This window comes from Caretta caretta, chromosome 1 (assembly GCF_965140235.1).
Source record: "Caretta caretta isolate rCarCar2 chromosome 1, rCarCar1.hap1, whole genome shotgun sequence".
NCBI lineage: Eukaryota > Metazoa > Chordata > Testudines > Cheloniidae > Caretta > Caretta caretta.
This window is the reverse complement of record NC_134206.1, coordinates 226802338-226827672: the sequence shown is the minus strand read 5'-3', so window position 1 is coordinate 226827672 and position 25335 is coordinate 226802338. Positions and strand designations below refer to the sequence as shown.

The following is a 25335-nucleotide window of genomic DNA, read 5'->3' as shown; positions in this document are numbered from 1 at the left end:
TAGCTTTGCAGGACCCCCTGTGGCATGCAACTGCCCTGCTTGCTACCCCTTAATGCCAGCCCTGGCTTTTCATCTACTGGATATGCAGAACAGTAGTAGCTGTGGAACATGTGGTCCATGGAATTTTTATAGCATATTGTGGGGGTCTCCGCAAGAAAAAGCTGGAGAACCCCTGATCGAGGCCACTAGCTAAAATCTGGCCTGGGTCAGCACTCAGTGAAAGTTATGACAACTGTTTAATTTACACTACATGAATAAGTGGGTAGTCCAGCACTCAGTCACATTAGTCAATGTAGTATGAATCTGCAGCCCTAGCAGATCAAAATATTGCACTCTGTGTCCGTCTCTCTAAATATTCATTCAACACTGATCTCAAACAAATCGCCTGGTACAGCTAACTCTAGTCAAGAATCAATTATTTTGGCAAATTAACCATTTACTTGTTATAAAAAAATTTCAATCAGGTTAAAGTTCACATTGACTTTAATTTTTATATAAAATATCCCATGCAAGTAAAGCAAAAATCAATAAAGGCCATCATTTCAACTGTTTAAACTGTCACAGCCTAATTTAAATCTCTTGAATTTCTCTTTAATTGCCCAAGACAGGCAAGGGTTAATCTGACAGAGTTTACTGGCTGAACTTTTATTATTTCCAAGTAAATCATATTGTCCAGTCAAGATAAAAAAATGATCTGGAAAGCATTCTCTTTTTCTAATTTGTAAAGGAAACGCTGCACCCAGGAAGGAACCCTTTCCCACTCCCCCACCCAAAGGCTGTTTCCACCTCATTGGAAGTTGGAGTGAAAAGTGCTTGCAGTCTTGTAAGTATCAGCTGATATGTTCCATTGCAAGTTTAATGCCACACGATGACTTCTGCAAGCAGATATAGTCTTGACACAATGGCCTCCAGACAACATACTTTTCTATGAATATCTGTTCTGATATGCTCTGTGATCTCATGCTGCAGAACAGAAACTTAGGGGGGGAAAATAGTCAGGAGGCATCAGGTTCTTTGCCTACCATAACCTTAGTGAAGTGATAGTGTCAAGTTAACTGTTATGGGCCAGATTCTCAGCTAAATGGTCTTCAGTCGAACTATATTGACAAACCAGCTGAGAGCATTGCCTGTATTTTTAAAAAGAAAAGGAGGACTTGTGGCACCTTAGAGACTAACCAATTTATTTGAGCATGAGCTTTCGTGAGCTACAGCTCACTTCATCGGATGCAGTTTCCACAGTATGCATCCGATGAAGTGAGCTGTAGCTCACGAAAGCTCATGCTCAAATAAATCGGTTAGTCTCTAAGGTGCCACAAGTACTCCTTTTCTTTTTGCGAATACAGACTAACACGGCTGTTACTCTGAAACCTGTATTTTTAAAAACACTTGCAAGAAAATGTCTAACACCCTAGCTTATGAAAATTGAAAAACTAAAATTCTTGACCTTTTTTCCATCCTTTGTGCTGTTTAATATTTGCATTACATGTAACCTGGTCAGTGACCACAGGCCTGGCTGCTTCCCTTTCTGGTTCTCCAGCAGCAGCCCAGTGCTGGAGTGCCTGCATTGCAAACACGGCATGGGAATACCTAAATCCAAACTAACTTAAAGCACTGTCATGAAAATACTTGTACTGGTAGTAAACTGCCTAATCATCATCATTACAAAAATCTACATTTTAGGGCAAACAAAGAAAACACAACCTCTGAGTGGTGTCTCTTCCAGTTGCTTTTAATTTAAGTTCTTGCATCTGCTTTTTTGGAGGGGTGGGATTTTGAATGAGACTTCCTTTTCTCCAAGTCTTGTCGTATTTCCAAAGGAAACTCCCGTAGGTTTTCATTAACGCAGGGGAGGCAGAACCTTTTTGAGTAGAAAAGACTACATTCCTGTAAAAAGAAATAAAAAAATATATATGTAATTAGCAGTATAGAAAAATGGAATTGGTTACATTACAGCTTCTCTAAACAGTGTTTTTTCAACGTTTTTGATCCCAGGGACTGGCTTGCTGCCATCTTAAGCTGTGTCAGGGAGACTTCAGGGACCAGCACTGTCCATGGTCTGGTCATCGAGAACCACTGCTATAAACCAGACTTTGTATTCACTGTTCTCCCTCCTCCATTCAGCTCATGTCGCTTCCTCACTAATGGGGAGATCATTCCTGGTTCATTCAGCAGGGTAGGAAGCCACAAGAAGCTTTCTCCCTCCAACCCCCATTCAGGGTTAAAGGCAATTGCGGTCCTTACACATTGCTACAAAGGTGGTTATGTGAGAGACCATTTCTTATGGCAGTGCCTAGCTTTACTGTAACTTCAGCTGCACCTTGGTCCATTAGCCCACTACAAAATATACTATTCTTTGTACTGCTCTATATGCTTAGTGTTGCTGGGGGCACAGATCCAGATACACAGATATTGTGGTGGTGAACTCCACAGAAATGCTTTATCAATGAACAACGGAATCTAAAACATAGTTTAATTCAATTGTGAAATTATCCACTCACCACTGCCTTCTTAAATTAGTTCTTTGGGGGGAGAAAAAGGTGATATTGAGGGGACAAAACTCTTTTAGCTAAATTGGAGTTGGCCATGTAGATTGCTTCTGCTTGAGTTTTTGCTGGGGTACTGCCACATCTGTTGTGAATAAGGCCAATGGTTTCCCTGATTCTATTGTGCGGTGACTCTTGGATCCAGCATATTTCACAGATGATTAGCCAATGCTGTAGGCCCAAAAATGTTGATCCAGTTGGCTCTAGCTAGGTACTTCTTATAAAGGAAGAGGTGAAAGCATAGCTGTGATATTTTAATCCAATTTGCAATTCACAAGTTTGCCAACCTTGAAGACAAGGTTATTAATGTATCTGTCTCTCTGCCCTGTAGTGGGACCACAGTTTATGGTTCTGCTGGTGTAGACCACTAGGTTCCACCTGCGATTCCATGCATGGAGCTGGCATTGGTATTGCTGGTGGATTATTCTTGGGGATAATGATTATTCTTCAGGGCTAATGAAGAATGCGCCTTTATAAGGTTTCCTTACAGGTACTCAGTAAATTGGTTCTTTCATGCATTCAGTACTGAGACAGGTTGGTATCACTTTAGGACATACCTATATCTTGGAAAGCCCCATCTCTGAGGCATGGTCTGAAAAGGTATTTGTTATACCATCTAGACAGCCTACTGGCTGTTTGTCCCTAGCTGCTCTTCATTCTTTATAATGGCACTGACAGAGTGGTGATTTTCAGTTTTTAAATTGGCCATGCTATTATTATTTCTGTTCTAGCAGGTCACACCTGGGATCAGGGCATCGCTATGCTAGGCATTGTCCCTACATATAGCAAGAGACAATTCCTGATCTGAAGAGCCTACAACCTAAGTAGACAAGAAGGAAGCATTGTATCCCCTTTTGGAGATGATGAACTAAAGCCCACAGAGATTGAGACTTGCCTAAGATTACACCCGCAGTCTGGGGCAGAGCTGGGAATTGAACCCAGGCTTCCCAAGCCCATTGCTTTAATCACAAGACTCTGCATTGTACTTAAGTCTTCTAAGATGTAGACGCTGGGTGTATTCAAGATCTTCTTCTTTGATGCTTGTCCTGCTGGGAGTCAGCCGTCCATTACCATCTACTGTTTAAGGATCCTGCTATCATGCCCCCACTCTGCAGATAGTCAAGCCTTTGCTGTGGTCAGCATTAAAGAGCAAAATTCACTTCCCAGTCCTTCAAAAAAAAAAAATCTATATCTGTTCAGCTTTCCCGCTTTTGCAAAATACCCTTAAAATAACATCTGACCCCTTGGCAGTATATTTATCACTTCCCCCTTTGGGATGTATTGGACCCCAGAGTTTTTAAAACTGCTTTCTTTGCATGGCATTATACACCGTACTGAAATACATTGGCCAGGGATGTTTTAAGATATTGCTGTTAAGTTACACAGCCCACAACAGAGTACAAATAGCTCCTCTGCTGGTTTATTTTGGGTTGAAACAGTCAAGGGAATCATCTATGCTCAAGCAAATGCTTGACTCAAACAAAGTATCTCACACAGTGCTCTCAGTATTATCACTAGTATAATGCGTGCTGTGAATCACATCAGAGCAAATGACCTCAGTGAGATTTAAGACTAGGAAAACAGATTAAGGTAATATAGTGAACACCTTGGCTAGTGAGTATATTCAGCCTGTACTGCTGAAGTTCTGGCTTTTTCCTTTTCACTTTTCAGATGAAAGTGAACCCATTATTGCCTGATAAATTTAAACGGTATCTCCAGACTAACTGAAGCTAAAAGCTGTCAGACCTATCCAGACAATGGAAGCTAGCAAATTAAATCCAGCATCTAAGGGGAGCCAGGTCCAGTTTTGCCAGATGTTTCTCTTGTACCATTGCACACTAACAGAAAAACTGAAAGCAACCTGCTATTATTAAAAAGTTGTCCTACATACTGATCTGCCTATTTACCACACTGCCCCAGTGAAGTGTGGCTTTCTTTAGCTTCAGAGGTTTATTAATCCACTGGGATGAGCCCAAATCTGGGAGCCACAAACTCCTGAGCTCTAATCCTAGCTCTGATTCCACGTATGGCCTTGGGCAAGTCACTTAACCTCTCCATGTCCTAGTTTCCCCTACATGAAAGAGGAACATTTACCTATCTCGCATGGACATCAAAAGGATTAGTTAGGTAACATTGGAAAAGTTCTACGGAAATGCTAAGTGTTATTGCTAAATGCATTTAGTAACCATCTTCACACATTTTGCTCTATATCAAGTCAGGCCAGTTTGGTAGGTGTTCCCAATTCCTTGCACATTTGTGGCCCTGATCCCACTGATTTAGCTGTCTTTCTTTTGCCTGTTCAGGTTAGCTATTGAGGTGGGCATGTTTATTGCTGTCACTGTCACAGGTTTTTGTTAGGAAAGATACTATCTAGGAAAATCTTGAAAGCTCATACAGAAAAAGGTGCATGATCTACTAGTTGTCAGAGGGTTGTGATTCTTTTATGAAAATTAGAACAGGCTTTTAACAGAACACTGCTCATGGCCCAAATGCATTGCTAGGCCCAAATGAATTCAAACACTTAATAAACTGCACTAATCCTTTTAGCTGACAAATGGTAGCTCTCACTTTCCTATAAGAGTTTCAGAGTGTTTGGCTGAAACTCTGAATCCATGATAAATTTAATTGGTGGAATTGAAAATACCAGTTGAAAATCTTATGTATATCAGCTGTTAAAATATCCTGAATTTAGCAATGTAATCAGTAAACGGTGCCTGATTTACTCCTTTACATTGCTAAAGAACTCAGTGGCACATAAAAGCTTTAAGGGTTCAATCCATTTCCCACTGAAGCCCTCAAATGGCTCAAGTCTTCAGAAGAAGAAACAAATCTCAGTTTGTCATCTGATAATTTTCTGATTTCCATAAATCTAAGCAATGGAAGAGAATTTAAAAAGGGGAAATAAAGCTATCAGGAGAAAGTCTTAGAAAACTTGTAGATGTTATGACTTAATGTTTGCCCCAATTAACATAGGGAATCAAATCCATCCCTGGTGTAACTTCTCTGAAGTCAAATGAGTTATATTTGAACTTGACCCAGTGTTGCTGGCCCAAACGTATCTATGCTACATTCCTGCATTACCACCTTGATCAATGGAACGTAGAGGAATTTGGCCTCACTATCTTTCTCCTGTAGAATATTCTGTATTTTCCTCTGCTTCCTCAACAAATGCTGCCTTGCATCGGCATTTGAAATGTCTCAATTGCCCATTTGTGCTATCACACCATACCCCAATCTCCGCTCTGTCCCCTGCCCCAGCATGACTCCTACAGCAGGGTGTGCAAGAGGGGCAACAGAAAGGACTTATGGAGGCACTATGCTGTGGCTACACTGGGGATGGGACAAGTCCAGCAAGCTGTGGTACATTCATCACCCCTATCCATTGCTGGTGCAGTAAAGAGGGGGTAGAATTTGTCCCATGGTTTGTTGTAATCGCAAAGGGATCTGAAGGTTTGGAAAGAGATCTACGACTCCCTAGCACTTCTACTCACTGAAAGAGCGCTTCAGTTGGGAGTGTGAATTTCATTCTTTTGTAAGCATAATCTGCAGCAAGTTTGTACACATTCTCATTTAATACATGGAACAATGTTTATGAGCATTGGCAGGACAAAAAGGCAGCTCATTGAAAACAAACAAACAAACAGACTCTTTGGTTCTCCCCTGTTGCTGTTTGATCTTTCACCAATAGGTCATTGAGACTGGAAGAAAAATGAGAGCAAAAATATGCACCATGTATCACATGTTACTTACTGTGCCCACACACACCCGTCTGTTACACAAACTGCACTGAGATCCAAGGATAAGGAATTTGTCCTTGTCAGGGATGAAAGGATCTTTCATGACATAGCTTTCTTCCAGGAGGCTAGAAGAAAATAATTCCATGCTTTAAAAAAACAAATTTCAACTTGTGTCTGTTGTTTCCACATGAAGATCTCTTAGCAACCGATACTTTATTATTGCCATAATAGGTATTCTACACAACTTTTAACCACATTGTTTTAACCCTCATATTTATTATTACGTAGCCAAATTAAACACCTCTTCAGTACAGTCCTTTCAACTATGTGGTTTTTAATTTGGAGTCTGTTTCAAAAGTTGGCATTTACATGTAAATGCCTTTACCACTCCTAGCTATGTCAAACCTGTAAACTTAAAATTCAAACTCTCATTGGTAAGAGCTGGGTGGGTTTTTTTTTTTTTGGTTTTTTTTTTTGAGGGACCAAAAGATTCAAACCATTTTATTTTTTTTAATGAAGTTAACAGTAAAACAAAATTCACAACCTTCCCCGCCCCCTCTCTTCAGTGCTGATTTGGCAGGCAGCAATAAAGTGATCTAAAATACTCTTGTTTTAACTCTTACAAACTCAGGCTACACTGTTGCTCAAGAGCAGAGGTCGGCAACCAGGGGCAAGCAAGCCGATTTTTTCTGGTACGCTGCTGTCAGCTGGGGTCCCAGCCACCGGCCGCACTCAGCCCGCTGCCTGCCTGGGTGAACGGAACCCCACGCCGGCAGCGGGCTGAGTGGGGCTGACAGCCGGGACTCTGGTTGCCAGGAGCCAGCGGTCAGAATCCCAGACCAACGGCTGGCTGAGCCGCTCAGCCCGCCGCTGTCCCACTCAGCCCGCTGACTATCTGGAGTTCCAGCCACTGGCCCCTTGCAGCCAGGGTCCCGGCCCCCAGCCCCGCTCAGCCTGCTGCCTGCCTGGGTGAACGGAACCCCCAGCCCGCAGCAGGCTGAGCGAGGCTGCAGCCGGGACCCTGACTGGCAGGAGCCTGACTGGGTGAGCCGCTGTTGGTCTGGGGTTCTGTCTGTCACCCTGCTCAGTCTGCTGATGGTCTGGGGTTCTGGCCGCCGGCGCCTTGCCAGCTGGGGTCTCAGCTGCCGGCACCGCTCAGCCCACTGCCAGCCAGGGTGAACAGAACCCCTGGCCTGCAGTGGGCTGAGCAGGGCTGGCAGCTGGGACCCCGGCTGGCAGGAGCCGGTGGAACCCCAGACCAGCAGCAGGTGAGCCGGCCTGCTGACGGTCTGGGGTTCCAGCCAGCCGGAGTCCCGGCCCCACTCAGCCTGCTGCTGGCCTGTGATACCAGCCGCTGGCCCCGCTAGCCTCGCTGCTGCTCTGGGGTTCCAGCGCCCAGCCCCTGCCAGCTGGGGTCCTGGCCGTCGGCCCCGCTCAGTCCGCTGCCAGTCTGGGGTTTCGTTGGGGGACCCCTGTAAATGTAAAATTTATTACTGGCATGCGAATCTTAAATTAATGAAGGTTTGGCATGCCATTTCTCAAAGGTTGCTGATCCCTGCTCAAGAGTATTAAGGTGATGCGTTGCAAGAAGTTGGCAGCTTCAGGAGGGGGAAGTCAAAGGCCTTGGGCTTCCAAGGTGCTCCAGGTGGCTCCTCAATGAAGTCAATTATGTGTCTGCTCACAGCCCTGCAAGACTGGCTCATTATTGGATGAGTTTGATTTAAATCACAATTAAATTCACAGTGAAATGGACAACAGAACAAAAAAAACCCCAAAATAGTCTTATACCCTGATGCTGTCCTTTTAACGCAACTGGGAATGTGGGGGAAGGGAGGTGTTTACTCAAACACTGAACTATCCTGGAATTTTAAAGCATTATAGCTGTTGGTTCTGGGTAGAAAAGCTGGTCTATAAGCCTTGTAGGACGCTAGGCCACAAAGGATTAATTACACCTAGGCAAGGCACTGTGTATTCATGAAGACTCATTTACACCCTTAACATAGGGTTTATTTGATGCAAATCCTGGTCTTCGGGCATGTCTTCTGCTCTACCCTGAATTTTGCCCAGCTTGCATTAGAAATAGTGAGCAGAACAGAAAAACATGAACTAGGAGAGCATGGGGAATAACTTCTTTGGTTATGCTTCCATTTCACTGAATAACCCAGTTTTGTCTTCACACTCTTATGTCCCCATAGCAAAAACATGGTTCTTCGTTCTTCCGACTAGAGAGAGACTAGAAGCCTGCTGGCGCTTGGATTCATATATGGAGACCATCCTGATGAGGCAAGACTGTCTCCCATAAGTCATGGTCCAATGCCAGGCCAAGCTGGTACTGATCAACTGTTGTTACCATTTTACAGCGTGCTCAGCAATCTGGCCTCAACCCAGCCAAGCACTAAGCACATACTTAATTTTAAGTCTTGTTGACTTGGATGGACTCCATGGATTTACTCATGTGCTTGAAGTTAAGCACATGGGTAAGTGGTTTGTTGGAGAGCTTGGCATTTGGCAAGATTGAACTCTGACTGCACAGTTGTTGGGCCAGACTGTACCTACCTGTTCTAGCAGAGATTTGTCTAATTCAGGCAAATACATTTCTAAAGATCTTTAAGTTATATATTATATGAAAAACTATTTAAGCAACCCTACAAAATGTAGTTTACCACATGCATTTAACTCAGGCATTAATTAAGGCACAAATTAGTTGATATACAGGGCATTTTGTGCAATATTGCATCATTCCACGGTGTGAGATTTATAAAATCCAAATACGTTCAATGAGAGCTACCCCAGAAGAGACTGTACTTACACAACAGAATGAGTATTTGGGGGTTTCTGCCCATAATAGCTGTATGGGGCTGTTAGCCCACATAGTTGGCATTCAAAGTCTCCTTTCGGCTGGGCTTCTTTGTGGGAATCCATCTATAAAACTACATACATGAAAACAAATCATTTTAGATTCAAAATACAGTACTGGGAGCACCCATAAAGGTAATTAAACTGAACTACTCCAATAGCCCTGTCTAGCCTCACCAATATCAGGGGAAGAATTTTGGATGATAGCGCAAAGGGCCTAAAGAATAAACATCAAAGGGAGATCCTCTTTTTACCTTTTCTCTTCTCTTCACATATTGAAAGCCATTTATTTTTTATTATTATTTTAGGGGGTAGAGGGAATTAAATAGGTGCTTACAGCTAGGGTCCTAAATCTGTATTTAGGCTCCTTCACAAGTGGCCTGATTTTTGAGTGCTGTGTCCCCCATTAAAGTAAGCACGCTGCTCATTTAGGGCCTAGATTTCTGAAAGCTGCCTGAGGATTTGAACAGCCTATGTGTCTAAATCCCCCAGACAGCTTTGCAAATTTCAGCCAACATGCCTAAAAAGGGCTTTAGGGGCCTACCTTTAGCCAAGATTTTGAAAAACATGCATAATCAACAGTAAGAACTGTGTTCTCTCTAGTTCCCGTTCATTTTCAACCCAGGCCACATCTTTCTGAGTTTTCAAAAAGCTTGGTTTGATGTATGTTATAGATTGCATTCTGATATAATCAGACACATGCAACCAATTTTAACACAAGTACTGTATATATGCATGCACCAAATTAACACACATCCACGAACAAACACCTGGCTACTTAGCTGCACACAAAGTTGCCTAATTTGTATGTACAAATGCACAATTCCATGGGCACAACTATTGTGTCATATTTGAAAGTTATCAAAAATGAGTTCTGTTTTTTCCAGTTTCCTACTACCAACCCCTAACCTTTTCAGGTCCAACAGCAGTATCATCTTGTACCGTGACCCTGTCAGATCTGGGCTGGGTCAGCAAGTGAATGAGACCCTGTCAAAGGGTATCTGATCTCTGGGGATAGACTTATCCCAGCTTCCCTGGACTGGAGCAGGTGATTCTAGTCCAGCTAATTAAAGAGAGTTGCACTCCATCTGGGCTTATAAAGGGCTGCTATTGGGCAGCTGGGGGGAATAGATTACAGTGAAGAGGTGTTTGCACCTGTGGTGGGTCCCTAGAGCTAGGGGCATAGGGAAGCAGCCCTGTAGATCAGTGGTTCCCAAACTGGGGTTCACAGAATGGTACAGGGGGTTTGCCAGAAAAATTTCACTAATGGCGGCCAGAGGACCCCACGCATTGGAGGCAGCAGTTGCACGGCAGGGAGGACCCCACGCATTGGAGGACGGTTGCAGGGCAGACAGCCCGAGCCCCAGGGAGAGCGGAGCTGAGCCGTTTAGGCTGGCAGCCCAAGCCCTGCTCCCGTCAGCGGGGAAGCCAGCAGCCCGAACCCCAGCGCTCCGCGCGGGGCTGGCAGCCCAAGCCCCAGAGAGAGCGGAGCCAGGCAGTTGGGGCTAGCAACCCAAGCCCTGGCAGTCAGCGGGACCTGCAGCCCGAGCTCAGTGGAGCTCGGTTGACCGGGGCGGTCAACAGGGTCCAGTAGCAGGAGCCCCAAGGAGTGAGGAAGAAATTTAAACTTAAATCCCTGGAAATATTCATTTTTAGGACGGGGTTCACGAGATTTCACAATTTAGTGAAAGGGGTTCGCGGGCTGTTAAAGTTTGGGAATCACTGCTGTAGATGCTACCCCAGTGAGGAAGCAGAGCTGACTGAGGCTTAGGGTTGCCACGTCTGGTTTTCAGCCAGAAATTCTGGTCAAAAGGGGACATGTACGGTGTCTGATCAGAAGTACTGACTGGACACCAAATGTCTAGTTACTGCCTGCAGGGATGCTGGAATAGGGGGTTACTGCCTGCAAATGCCACTCCCAACCTGCTCCCTGCTAACTGGGGCTGGGGACTGGGAGGGGCCAGGGTGAGGTACAGAACAGTGAGGCAGATAGGCTCCATGTCTGCTCCCAGGCTGGCTCTGCAGGCAGCAGGTGAGTCCCAGGGGAGGGGGAGTGAGTAAGTGGGGGAGAGGCCTGTAGCATCTGGTTTTAAGAAACTGCAAAGTTGGTAAATCCGCTGAGGTCAGGAGGCTGCTAGGAACTGGAGTGCCAGAGACCCCTGGGAGGGGTGGCCCTGAAACTTGGGCCAAGAATGGAGTTAAGACAGTGTTCTGGTTCCCCCCCACCTCTGTTTAAAGACCCTCCTCTTCCTAAGACTCTCACCTTGGTGCTGGTGGTTCGGACTCTTCCTTTGGGGTCAGTACTGTAGGAACATCCCAGCAAAGTGTGAGGGAGCCCTGGGCTGCTGGAAGGTCTATTTTTTCAGATGAATTAAGAAGGGGAACCTGCCCACCTGTTATTAAATAGCACGTGACACTTTCCAAAGGAGGAAGGGGTCCGAATCCTGCACTTGCAAGGATCACAATGGACTGAGGTCAAGGAGATGTCACACGGGTTCAGCACTCTTTCCACACAGATCATAATGCAGGTTTGGGGATTTAGTGTGCTAATCTCAGTCTCCCGAGCACAGTTCACTTCAGGAACAGCCTCTCTCATATTCCTCTGTAACTAAAATTCACCAGCAGTTTCAACTGGACAGCCTATTCCTCACTTCATACTCTAATGATGCTACTATCGTCAATGCCTGAGGGGACTTCATCTCTGTGGGAACCCTCTACATCTTTTAGCTTCCTCAAAGGGGCAGTGAGACACTTAAAGTGCTTTAAGAAAAAGAGGACTTGTGGCACCTTAGAGACTAACCAATTTATTTGAGCATAAGCTTTCATGAGCTACAGCTCACTTCATCGGATGCATTCAGTGGAAAATACAATTCTGAATGCATCATCCGATGAAGTGAGCTGTAGCTCACGAAAGCTTATGCTCAAATAAGTTGGTTAGTCTCTGAGGTGCCACAAGTCCTCCTTTTCTTTTTGCGAATACAGACTAACACGGCTGCTACTCTGAAACCTGTTAAAGTGCTTTGAGAAATCTGGATTAGATCTGGGCTGTGTATGTGCAATGTATTCTTTCAAGCAGAGGTTCTTAAAATCAGCTATGTACAAAATGCACTTAAAGGATCAGTTGTGAAGCCTGCATTTTAGATGACCAAAAAACTCCTCCATGTGTAATTAGTAGCAAAACAAATATATCCCTGTATCCAAATGAGATTCTGTGACCTCATTTGGAGTATTGTATGTTTAATTTGGTGACCCAAATTGCAATTATTCAAATGGTGGTAAAGAATGCACTGTAGGCCAGTGAGGATTGTTTGAAGTAAGGCATTTAAATAAAATCAAATTACAGTATCTCTGAGGGGTCTCACAGATTGTCGAGTGTGTGAGTTCAGATTAAAAGACCAGATAACTCGGGGTTCTGAATTGAAATAGATTAGATACAGAAAGGAGTTGCTGGCATGTAGAATAGACATGGCTCAGGGACTACTAAAGGGAAGGAATGACGTATATGTAGAAACATTTCTGGCTACAGCAGTTGAAAATCATGTGATCCTGCCTGTATGGCAGTGACTGGATTAGGTGAACCTCCATTGGACTCAAAGCAATGAGACACTTACATGAAACTTGATGTAGCTGATGCAACTGGAACAGCATTTTTCCTGAGCCTCATACCCTAACCAAGTGTTCTCTAGTATTTTCTCAGTGAGGTAGACTGAGAGGCCATGCTAACAAATTCACTATCAGGAAATAGTGTTTTCTCTCCATGCAACATATGAAAAATCAACCAGAAACCATTCCTTTGCTGGTCAGGACACACAGTCTCAAAGCTCCAAAGAACTCCCAAGGAGGAACAACATTTAAAAAATAAACCTTTAGTAATCATTACAGGTGAAGCAGTGGCCTAAAGGGACTCAAAATCTTTCCAGGTGTTGGTATCGGTTTCCTCCTTTAAAATGCCCACATCCTCTCAGACAATGGGGAATTTCTGAAGAAGCGCCATGTTCCAGTGATGTGTAATATTATCTGGCAAGTTTGCCATGCATCGGCTGCCGCTGAGAGTGGTGCGAGGAGCGCCAGGAGCTGGGAGTCCTGGTGCTGCAGATCAGGTCCGACGACAACACCAGTGTCACCCTGAGCGCCAGGGGCATGCTGGAGGGGACCCTGAAGGCAGCCATCCACTCACTGTACATGGAAACCCTAAAGTGTAAACTGGACCAGGGTAAAGCCTTCGAACTGACCAGCAGGTGGGATGCCAGCAACCACTTCCTCGCCGGGGGCGGCTTCACCCGTTTCGCCAACTGGCGGTTCATCCACCGTGCCCGGCTCAACTGCATCCCGCTCAATGGAGCCGTCCGCCACGGGAACTGACACAAGCGTTGCAGGAAGTGCGGCTACTCCAACGAGACCCTGCCCCACGTCCTGTGCAGCTGCAAGCCCCACTCCAGAGCCTGGCAGCTGCGCCACAACGCCATCCAGAACAGCCTGGTGAAAGCCATCGCACCGCGCCTGGGGGAGGTCGCCGTGAACTGCCAGTTGCGACCTGACGTGGTAGTCACCGACGAGGCCCAGAGGAAGATCATCCTCATCGACGTCACGTCTCCTTTGAGAACAGGACCCCGGCCTTCCATGAAGCCCGAGCTCGTAAGCTGGAAAAATACGCCCCCCGGCCGACACCTTGAGAGCGAAGAATTACGAGATGGATGCCCTGATCGTCGGAGCCCTGGGCACTTGGGACCCCAGCAACGAGCGTGTGCTGTGGACCTGTGGGATCAGTCGACGCTATACACGGCTCGTGCGGCGCCTCTTGGTCTCGGACACCATCCGATGGTCCAGGGACACCTACATCGAACACATCACCGGCCACCGACAGTACCAGGAGGTGTGAGCCGGTACGACATCATGCATCAACTATGGGAAAGGGACTGAGAGACTTTTTCCATTGGACCATATGAACTGGAACCATAAACTCACTGAACATTAAATCCCACCAAATAAGGGTAGATCCATACCCATCATTGTATCCACTCACACACTTTATACTCCACACCTGAACATAGCCATTATATGGACAATATACCCCCGTATCTCAATGTCTGTACTTTGACCGGTTAAACTTTTACCCCCAATCAGGGAAATTGCAGATTATGTATTCCTTACGCCAACCATTCCTAAACCGAATTTCGCACCCCTTGATAATCTGTACCTTATTCCCTGATAACCAGAAACTTCTATGCTTAAACGCTGTACCGTTTTCTTTTTACTTCAACATTATCTTAATAAAATTATCTGGCAAGTTTGTGGTTAATGGTAAACTTGTTAATATTGCTCATTTACAGCTTGATTCTGCAAGGCACAGAGCATTTTGGTCCTAAAGCCAAAGCACTTAAGCACTTACTAACTTTAGGCATGTGAGTACATTCATTGAAATGAATGTAACTACTCATGCTTAATGTTAAACAGATGTTTAATTGCTTTACTGGATTGGGGTCAGAGTGCCCAGCACCTTGTAGCATCAACCTACAAGTGTGGTTAGAAACCTGGTGGGGGGAGATGCCCTGATGCCATGGTGATGGTGGTGCAATATATATTTTAATTCAATACCAAGAAAACATTTATAATTAAGACACAGTTTAGTCTAGTGATGGGATAAGGGAATGTTCCCTTGACTGATGTATGGTGTGGATTTGGATGGATGGGTCTAAATGCAGTTCTCTCAGGGCTCCTAAAAACTTCTGAGCTGCTCTGCTTGGAGCATTGTGCTAGTAAGATTTTAAAGCATGCCAGAAATAATAAATCACCATTAAATGGTCAGGGTCAGCGACAGTAAGGAATCTGACTTTCTGTGCTTCTCTTCTCATTAGCCCAGGTCTTTCCAATGTGTATTTTAAGCACTGACTCTTGATCCTTCATAGGACCCCTGAGTGACTGAAGAGCTAGATAAACTATACAATACACATTGTTCACACACAGATAAACAATTTGATAGGGTGTCAAGAAAAACCTTGCACTAACACACCTTTAATTCTTTCAAATTAAGTCCCTTTCAGGGACTTGGTTTTCCATGCAGGGTGTTCTCCTATTATTTAGAGATAGTGATAACCTACCAGAACATTTAGGGCCTAATCCTGTAAGGTGCTGAGTGTCCTCAACTCAAGAGTGCAGGAGCTGCTCAGTACCTTGTGGGAGCTGGTCCCCGGTCCCTAGCCCAGCTAATTCAGAATTACGCTGGAGTGCTTTGTTTTACCCAAAAATCAGCACTGGGACGCAATCACCTCCCTTAGAAAGCTAATCTGTTGTTCAATCAATCTTATTGTTAAAAGCATTTTTCTCTTTCATCCATTATTTCTAGTTAATCCACTCTGAACAGTTCCCTTCCTGCCCAGCTCCTTCCTGTTGATGCCATTCAGGTACTTGTAGGTCATTTCTTTGCTGTCTCCCTACCTCTCCTATATGAATACAGATCTTCCTTTCACCTACCCTACCTTGATTTAGGGTAACTAGTCAGGAATTGAGAATAATGGCCAACTGAAGTGTAGCCATCATATGGCTTTCACTTATCCTTTCACTCCAGGAGATCATTTCACGGAATTAAATCCTCCTGTCTCCCTCTATCTGCTCCCTGAGGACAGGAGGATATTTCAGTGTTGCTAGCCATTATTCATTTGCAATGCACAGCCTCCCTCTAGCTGTTGAGTGTATTACCACAGCATGCCCTAGCCCCACTACTTAAAGAGAGCCTGTGGCTAGCCTTAAATCTGTCTCCCAAGCGGCAACATGACATGCAATCCAGAGCGCCATCAGACTAGCCCTGAAGACAGTCTTAAACATGAAAGCAAGTGTGGCAACTGAAAAGTCCTAAGAATCTTTGAATATGCACAGTGTGTCAAGGGGGTTTGTAAAATATGCTATCAAATCCTTTCCTTGAGTAAAGAACTCTTTAAACATAAGCTACAGCTCAAAAATGTGTCTCCTTAGATGCTGCGGAGTCAATCTATATATTTCTTTAAGATTTAACAAGGAAAAGAGAACGTCAACATTAAAAAAAAAATTGGATTAGGCAGGTATCTCCAAGAAAGAGTATATATACTGAGACGAATGTCAGTGCATCGTGAGGAGGATTCCATGATGAGCCTAAATGCTGCCACATACTGTAATTAAGTGGTGAGTGTGTATACAGTATATGTAGCTATGTCCTCTAGTGGCTAGAATCAGAATTGCGCAACTGTGTGTTATTGGCTCTATACTGTTAATAGGGATTCTCCGCTAGCTCAAGTGTTTGTCCCCTCCTCATACCCATCTAGGGTGACAATTCTAGGGGAGGCATGTGATAGGAATGAGAGAGAAAATAATCCCGATAATTAAACATGCTCAGAAGATTCTCAGCATGTTAGGGTTGTACAGCATCAGGCCACCTCCTTGCTTGAACTGATTTTGTCCCTACTTAAGTTAATTTATGACTGCTTTGTTAAAGTAATTTCCCTGGTGGAAAATAAGGTAGGAATGCTCTATCACAGTGCTTGTTCTCTCCTTCCTCCAGGTTACCATTTAAGAATAGTTACAGTGGGCCACACAAGTGCAGATGAAAGTACCACTGTTCTTAAACACAATCTAACTTACACTTTCCAAACTGCAAAAATCATGGTGTGATTTTTTTAAGCAGAAATATGCAGCAAAAGAGAACATAAAGTGTTGAGAAATAAGAAACTGGCACTGTTAAAATAATCTTGGCAAGCATAAATTATAGCTCCAGCGATGTAGAATACATGTGTGTGGATGTTATTAGGCGGTTGCTATGAGATGCCGGATCTCCTCCATAGCTAGAAAGAAGTTCAGAGTTAGCATATAGAAGAGATTGGCCCTTTCCATTAAAATCTGCATGAAATATGTCTCTGGTTTGCTTACCACCATCCACTAAGTAGCATGGACTGAGTTACAGCTGAAAAGCTGCCCAGTTACTTAAATACACATAAGTATTAAAAAAAACAAAAAAAAACAAACTTATGAAAAGAATTTAAGGGGCAATAGTGCCAAACTCAAAACACTGAAAGCCAGGAAATACACAGCGAAGTTATATCGCTACATATATAGTTTTCCACATACACCCACCCACGCTAATAGTACATGAGCCCTATTCTAGTGTAGCCAAGCACTCTAGCATGTGAGCTAGGAAACATACTCTGCTTGTCTGGGTCTCAAATAGCAGTGATCAATCCCATCAAGACAGGGATCTGGCCGAGGATGTTTGAGGAGAACACAGATGTTCTCGCCACTCTAACTTTTGAGTTTCCCTTTCCTGGGGAGAAGTCTGGAAGTTTGGGGTTCTTGCACAAGCATCTCAAAGCCTTTGTGGAAGAAGTCTGCCAGAAGGATTTGTAAATAGGATGGGAAAAGTTTGCAGCAAAACTTCAGTCATTCTTTCAGTATGGCTTACAAATGGAGTACATCCTTCAGTCATGGACTAGTTACTTCAACACGTGCTGAGCTAGGATACGTCTAGCCTGCAATCAGTAGGTGTGACTGCAGCTCAAGCTGACCTACCCATGCTAGCCTTTATCCAACTAGCTCAGGTCCTGGGACAGTAAAGCCAGGGCAGTGAGAGTTTCATCAGGGGTTAGCCACACGAGGCATTATCCAGGGTTCTGGGTTGGTTTGTACAACCCATGCTGAAGCTCATGCTGCCATGGCTTCACTGCACCAGTACCTGAGCTCGCAAGATTAAAGCTAGATCCAGTATGTCAGCTTGAGCGCCAATAGCACCTAGTGATGTAAGGCAAGCCTCTGTTTTCTGTAGCCACCCACAGAACCCATATATGAATTAGTCCCACCCCATAAATAAGCCTCCCATGTTGTGAATTTTTAAGGTGCTCTGGATAAAGCACTCGAATGCCCTTATTCAGCCCTCTGTCAGTGTGCTTAGCCAGTCTGTTCATCTAGGGGAGGTTCTTCTCCCCAGCCCTAATTTTAGGGATCCTTTGAGCTATTTGGCCTGGGACAGTACACAGGCATTACGGTCCAACTGCTTGTTTCAACACCAGTTGCTTGGGTGTTGCTGTCAAAAAAAGAGCCAGGTCTGACAATTTTCCATATTTTACTGTGTAACCTAGATAAGATGTGACCTTCGTATAGGTTATCGCCACTGTCTGAGGCAGAACACCTTTTACTGTAAATCTTAGGGACGTTTCACTCACCATTAGATCTGCACAACCTATTTTCTGAAGTAGAGGTGTCCAAATTCTTCCCTCTACCCTGTCCAAAAGTTATTTTGGCCCAATCCTCAGCTGTGCTTCAGCTCCATCAGTCACAGCCGAGAAGGAGGAGAGCAGGTGGGGCCTTTTTATGGCTCTACGTAGATGAAAATGTCACCTTTTGGCTTAAAACTGATTGTTGAGGCCACTAATGCTGCATGTCTGGAATGTTCCCAGCTGCTGATGTATTGGAGAGGTGCCGAGCTAGCTCTGGTTAGCCTTCAGTAGGCTTCAGACTCAAGAGAGATAATTCTCCAATAGTCTCAAAGAATCAGAGGTACAAGATAAGTAAGATTTCTTTAGCCTCGATTTCCCCCATCTATAGAGTAGGGAAGGCTAAGGTTACACCGTGAATCAATGGCAAAGGTTAGCATATAGAATCCAGATCTCCAGATTCTCACGCTGTCTCCATTAATTAGAGCATTTTTTCAGCAAAACCCGCTTCCACTCCCTAAAAAACACAAGATTGATTTGATGTGCCCCTATATAGTGGGGCACCCAAGGTTCTGCTTCATTGCATTGGTTTGAAGGAAGGGCCATAATTCTTCTCACTTCCACACTTCAGTTCCCAGGCTATGAAATGACAATCCTCAGTGTGCCAACTGCTGGGGGCTGTTCCCTATCCTGGGAAACCATATCACATCCTCAGCCAGAGCAAAGGGAGAGCAGCATTTTTCACTGCACTGTAGGATTGAGGACCCCGAGTGCCGATAACAGCTTGTCTTTACTTAAAAATTGTACTGCTTTAATTATACCAGCATAGTTATGCTAGTATAATCCCCTAAAATGGATGCAGTTATACTGGTAAAAAGAAGTTTAGAGCAGTCTAATTTATTCCCCATACAAGAGGAGAAATAAACTATAGTGATATAAAGGACCTTTATACTGGTGTAACTGAATCCAAGCCTTGCGGTGTACCAGTATAATTATACCCATTTAAAAAACAAAATCACACTCCTAATTGTGTGTGTGTGTGTCTCCCCGGGAAAAAGGGGGGGTGGGTGAGAAAGCCTGGATTTGTGCTGGACATGGCCCACCTTGATTACCATGCACATTGTAGGGAGAGTGGTCACTTTGGATGAGCTATTACCAGCAGGAGAGTGAGTTTGTGTGTGTATGGGGGTGGGGGGGTGAGAAAACCTGGATTTGTGCAGGAAATGGCCCACCTTGATTATCATGCACATTGTGTAGAGAGTTGTCACTTTGGATGGGCTATTACCAGCAGGAGAGTGAGTTTGTGTGGGGGGGGGTGGAGGGTGAGAAAACCTGGATTTGTGCTGGAAATGGCCCAACTTGATGATCACTTTAGATAAGTTATTACCAGCAGGACAGTGGGGTGGGAGGAGGTATTGTTTCATGATCTCTGTGTGTATATAAAGTCTGCTGCAGTTTCCACGGTATGCATCCGATGAAGTGAGCTGTGGCTCACGAAAGCTCATGCTCAGATAAATTGGTTAGTCTCTAAGGTGCCACAAGTACTCCTTTTCTTTTTACTCCTAATTGAAATAGTTATACCACTGCCAATGCAAAATCTAGGAGCAGACCACACTTAAGCGTTCTATAGTTTGCTGGCATTTTGTAATACATGTGTAAAGACTCCCCTCCACTTTGTTAATATGAACTGTTCCAATTCTTTCCATGGAAAGAATTTCACAGAAATATACTCGGTAAATAATAACAAGGAGTCCTTGTGGCACCTTAGAGACTAACAAATTTATTTGGGCATAAGTTTTCATGGGCTAGAACCCACTCCACGCATCTGATGAAAGCTTAGGTCCAGATAAATTTCTTCGTCTCTAAGGTGCCACAAGGACTCCTCGTTGTTTTTGCTGATACAGACTAACAGGGCCACCATTCTGAAACTTGGTAAATAATGGGTCTCCATGAACAGAAGAGCAAGAAATAAATCAATCAATAAAAACAACCGGAACTGTTCCCAGGACCAAGAGTTGGGAAAAGAGGGAGATATCTTGGGGCCCTTGTTTAAAAAATCCTGACATCTCTATGGCCCTTCTTTTATTCAAGGGTGCCTTTTCATCGCTTACAACAGCCTCCCATACTGACAGAGCTCTTCAGCCTGCTAAAATAACGTTACCCACATCAGTATCTCTTACTAAAGGCACTGGAATGACCATCAATGCCTAGCTGTTGCCTAACTGCCCATTCACGTAGGGGACATGGATTCTAACTCATTAGGCAGTGCCAGCTGCCAGTGCATAAACTGCGAATGACACAGACAATATACGCCGTGTGTCAGAATCTACTTAGCCTTAGGAACCCAAGGTGCTGCTGCTCGTTCAGGTTGTGGCACTACAAGTTAAAAGGGACACTGTCCATATATATATATATATAATGTTTTAAAAATAAAACTTACCCTTGTTCCCAATAACCCAGTGGAAACTTGACACTGAAACATGCCTGCACATTCAACAGACCCTCTTGCACGGATGCAACTCGCCGCTCTTGCTGGCTGCAGCCATCATCTGAGCCGCAGGCTTCCTGGTTCCCGTGCACTGCTCGTGATGACATCAGAGGCTCATGCACTCTTCCCCTCCCGCTCTTTAAAGGAGCAATGTTCAGTCAACATCGACAGGGCGGACCCACCTGCTGCTTTGCCGTGTGTAGCAAGGGCTTTCTGGTACAGCAAGAGTCCTAAATTATGTGTGGAGAAAGCCGTCCAGGGCTTCAGGTTAGAAGCCAAATAATCTGCATGATGGTGTATTTTCAGTTCAAAGATTCAGAGAACTTTGGATCAGATGTGTGTGTGTTTCGAGGATACCAATCTGAATTAAACACGGGAGACAAAAGTAAAAGATATAATAGCCATTGGTTTCCACCAGTTTTCCAGTAGCATAGGTCTTTTGCACAGAAAAATGATTGAAATATCGGGCAGTCTGTTAAACTTCCAAGATCCCAAACATTTGGGAACTTCTTAGTCACTTTGTGAATTAAATTCAGCAGAAGTTTATATCTCCATGCCTCACTCAGATACTTTGAAATACACTGAGGAGCCAAACCTTTATTTATTCTGTAATATTTGGTGTTACATTTATAGGTGTATTGGCAAAATAACCAGCCTTTCCCTTACACAGGACCAGAATGCACCAGAACCAATATGACCACCGCTCCCACCACCATCACCATCATCAACGGTTGTCAACAGCCCCATATTACAAGGGATGTCCCTTATTTAAATAGAAAATTACCTGTCCCGTGCTTCACCTCTGTACAACAAAATTGGGAGTTGCAAAAAGCAGCATGAAATACCCCTGGCAAATGTAGGGGAGTACTGCTTATTATTATTAATAATAATCATCATGATGATGGGGTGTATTCCCTTATCTTCGAAATACAACATTGAAACCCTATCTCCCTCCCACCCACCCATCTACACCATCACTGCCACCGCACCTACACAGACAGGGGAAACCAGCATATGCAGAACCCCATTGAGGTCTGTGCCGCCCCCAACAGGCTGTAGAGCACAGTGCGGGCTCCCTGCTCTTAATATGCTGGGTAGTGGATTTGGGATAGAGTGGTTTGGAGCCAATGTATCTATGACTGCAGATTCATTGGACGTAGTAACCCCTTTCCTCTCCATGTAGATAGAGTAGCTGTGAAGTCTGCTACAGACCTGATGTTCCAGTAGCATCTGCACGCCCCGCCCACTCTCCACCCCAGGCCCTCCGGACCTTTTCATCAGGCCCCTACCCCATGGACACAACCGGCCTCCCCGCCCCTTCTCCGTGAGCCGGCTGCACGACTTGCAGCCGGTTCGTTTCCAGACCGCGCCAAAGAAATACCTATACATACTCATGCTCCACACCCTTTACTTCCTCACCCTCGCGTCCCGCCCTGACACAAAGTGGCAGAACCTCCTGCCACCTCTAGAGGGTGAGGAGCCCCCGGTGGGCCAGCCTATACTCCACCCCGGTCCCGGGGCCCACTGGGGATATCAGCTGGCCTCCTTCATGGGGCCGTGAGCCCGGGTGTGTACTTGGCGCGGTTTTCCCGTCCCGGACACCTGACCCTTCTGTGGCATGAGGGAGACTCTGGCGCACGTTTACTTGGAGTGCGCCAGGTTGCAGCCCCTATTCCGGTTCCTCACGAATATTCTGTTACGTTTCTGGCTGCACTTTTCCCCTCACCTCCTTCTCTATGCACTTTCTATCCGTGGCCCCACAAAGTCACGGGACCTCCTCGTCAACCTCCTCCCTGGCTAAAACGGCCACCTATTAAACCGGGGAGAGGAGGTTGGCCGATGGAGACTCTTGTGACTGTGGGGCCTGTTTCTGACCCTCTGTCCGTTCATGTATCCAGGCGGAGTTCTTCTTGGCAGCGTCCACTGGCTCCCTTGACGCCTTTGAGGAGCAGTGGGCGCTGTCCAGGGTTCTCTGCTCGGTGTCCCCGTCAGGCTCCCTTCTTTTAACCCTTTGACCGCACTCCTGTCCCTGTTATTTCATTAGTTGTCCCACGGAATCATTTGGTTTCCAGGTCCTGTGGATCCTCCCCATAGGCTGGGGGTGTGGGTCTCTTCCCGGAACCCAATAGGTACACTGAAACTGCTCTGTAGCCTTGTGGGAGGAATTTGAACTCTCCAAAGCCTATGACCTCCTTAGCATGCAGCCCATTTACTTGGGGTGTGGGTATTGTTGGGATCAGGATATGACCCATTATATTTGTAAAGTGCTCTGATGATAGTGATTTTACAATAATCTTTCTACACTGCAATACGGAAAATATGAGTTCATAATGCAAATTATTTCACTCCTAAAGTGACTTATTAATCAAGGTTTATGGGCATTATTTATGGCTTAACTATTATCTCCAGGAAATTATTGTTGAGTATTGGGAGAGATCATTCTTATCATAAACAACATTAAATGTCTAAAAGGAATAGCTTTGATTTCTGAAATGATTGCACATCATAACTGTACTAATATAACTGCCAATGAATATCCCATCTCAAATTGCAAATATTTAGGTCAAGAGATTTTTTTTATGAATAAATATCAAGGGATTAGGCTGAAGAAGTTAAACAAGGTTATACATTTTAACCAAACAAGATCCCGAGAAGTAAAAGGTCACAATTTCAGCCTGAAATATGTTACAGTTGTTGAAGTTATTAAAAAGATCCTGGTCACTGAATTTTGTCAAATCATCAACAAATGATGAAATAATTAGGGATGAAATCTCAGCAGACAGCATCTCTTATCCCTTGGCTATAATGTTTGAAGTTGGGATATGCAGCCCCAGCCACATCCTCGAGTCACAGAAACAGGCTAATGTAATATTCAATTTGAAGACAAAGTTGGGTATGCCATACATATTTATAAAAAAGTAGTTTATTTCCAGAGCTCCTAAGAACTAGTAGAAACAAATCAGCTAACAGATTACCGAAATAGCTAATCAAATATTATTCCTGAACCAGTCTGGTTGTAGGAAACGTCATAATATGGTTACAGATGTGACTGATGTGCTGAATGATGTTTAAGCATCTCTAGAGAGGGAGGTGGGTCACAGATGCAAGTTTATAATTAGCCAAAGACTTCTCTGTGATAGTTATTACTCCATTCATTATATTCCCTCAGCACTGATAGATTCTCTTGCACTGTCAGTGATTTCCCAGTAATCTGTGACTTTGTGTAGTTATTTTGAACTTGAAGTACTGAAAGCAGAGTTCCTAATTTGAATACCGGGGCTTCATTCTGTTTCAGTTCCAATGGGGTAACTCATGCTATACTCCAGAATAATGCAGCAGATTTTGGTCTCCAGTGTCATAAGAGCAATACATGTTAAAGGTACACTGTTTGCAACTGTTAATCAAGTAAACCAAGTAAAAAAATTCAATAAAACAAATAATCTCCCGTAGTTTTTAAGCCTCAGTTGTCATTGAGTCCTACTAACTAGAAAAACTGTACACATGTGGAGGGAAACAGCCATGTATTAAATTGTACACGGTAAGGGCCTGCCCACACACAGAAGTTGTACTGGTTTAACTTAAATCTTTTTTTTTTTTTTAATTGTTAAACCAGTGCAAATCTCTGTGTGGACACACACATTCATTTAAAACTGGTTATATCAGCTTAGCTTGCACCTGTAAATGTACAGATACTCATTTATTAAGGGATTCTATAGATATTTTACCCACCACTGACAGACAGCTACCTCTGGGACAAAATGAAGCAGCTGTTTAACATTTCACAGGCAATACTACACTACAATTTAGGACAGCAAGGTTAGGACTCTCTGCTTTCCTATATAATTATGGAGTGGTTCAGTCTCCAGTGTCTGTTGACTTCCCATTTTCCTGCTGACTCTGTATGCAAATAGGGATTCCATTGTGTTGGCTTACAATGCTTAATCTACATTTGAAAAGAGATGCACATCTTACATCGTGTCTGGAAGAAATCTGTTTTTCTTTTATGGTTGTTGACAGACTAAAACTTTTCAATACATATACACAACTCTTTGTATATCATCTGTACATACATCTTACAACAATATTCCTAACCAGTATGACAGTGGCTTTCACTTAAGACTTATATGATAGTCTTTGTGGATATATACTATGTGCTAGGTGTAGTGAGTTTGTCAGACCTGTTAGGAGTTGCTGTAACAGAACAGCAGACCTAAGCCAGCTGGCACCAGTAGGCCTCTCTGTCACAGTCTGTATGTGTATTGATGATCTGAGCCTGAATAAAAGGATGATCCCTGATCAGCACACTATGAGTGAATGAGGCCCTTGATTGTTTGTTGGGAAGCAAATGGTTTTCCGTTCTTGATCTCCAGAGCAAGCACTATCAAATCCCTCTGGGAGAATAGGACAAAGAGAGGACTTCTTTCACCTGCCAGTTTGAGAAGATGCTACAGGGAATCAAAAACAATAACAACCTTCCAGAAGTTAATAGAGAGGGTGGTTGGAAATATGAACCTTTTCAAAGACCCTGGAGGTCTTTC

At 44.2% G+C, this 25335-nt stretch overlaps 1 protein-coding gene across 1 annotated transcript; it reads right to left on the bottom strand.

Moving 5' to 3' along the window:
* Positions 1-1713: 1713 nt before the first annotated feature.
* Positions 1714-20891, bottom strand: CDPF1 (cysteine rich DPF motif domain containing 1). The gene is made up of 4 exons (XM_048824601.2): positions 20750-20891; positions 9090-9210; positions 6294-6405; positions 1714-1884 (listed from the first exon to the last, which is right to left on the bottom strand). The coding sequence occupies exons 2-4, from the start codon at positions 9200-9202 to the stop codon at positions 1735-1737; spliced, it is 375 nt and encodes a 124-aa protein (XP_048680558.1). The 5' UTR covers positions 9203-9210; positions 20750-20891; the 3' UTR covers positions 1714-1734.
* Positions 20892-25335: the final 4444 nt, after the last annotated feature.

Coding starts and splice junctions, on each gene's coding strand:
- CDPF1 (XM_048824601.2), bottom strand. CDS start 9,202: ATGGATTCCCACAAAGAAGCCCAGCCGAAAGGAGACTTTGAATGCCAA. Junction 6,406..9,089: donor CCAAATACTCATTCTGTTGT/GTAAGTACAGTC, acceptor ATTTTCTTCTAG/CCTCCTGGAAGAAAGCTATG. Junction 1,885..6,293: donor GACGGGTGTGTGTGGGCACA/GTAAGTAACATG, acceptor TTCTTTTTACAG/GAATGTAGTCTTTTCTACTC.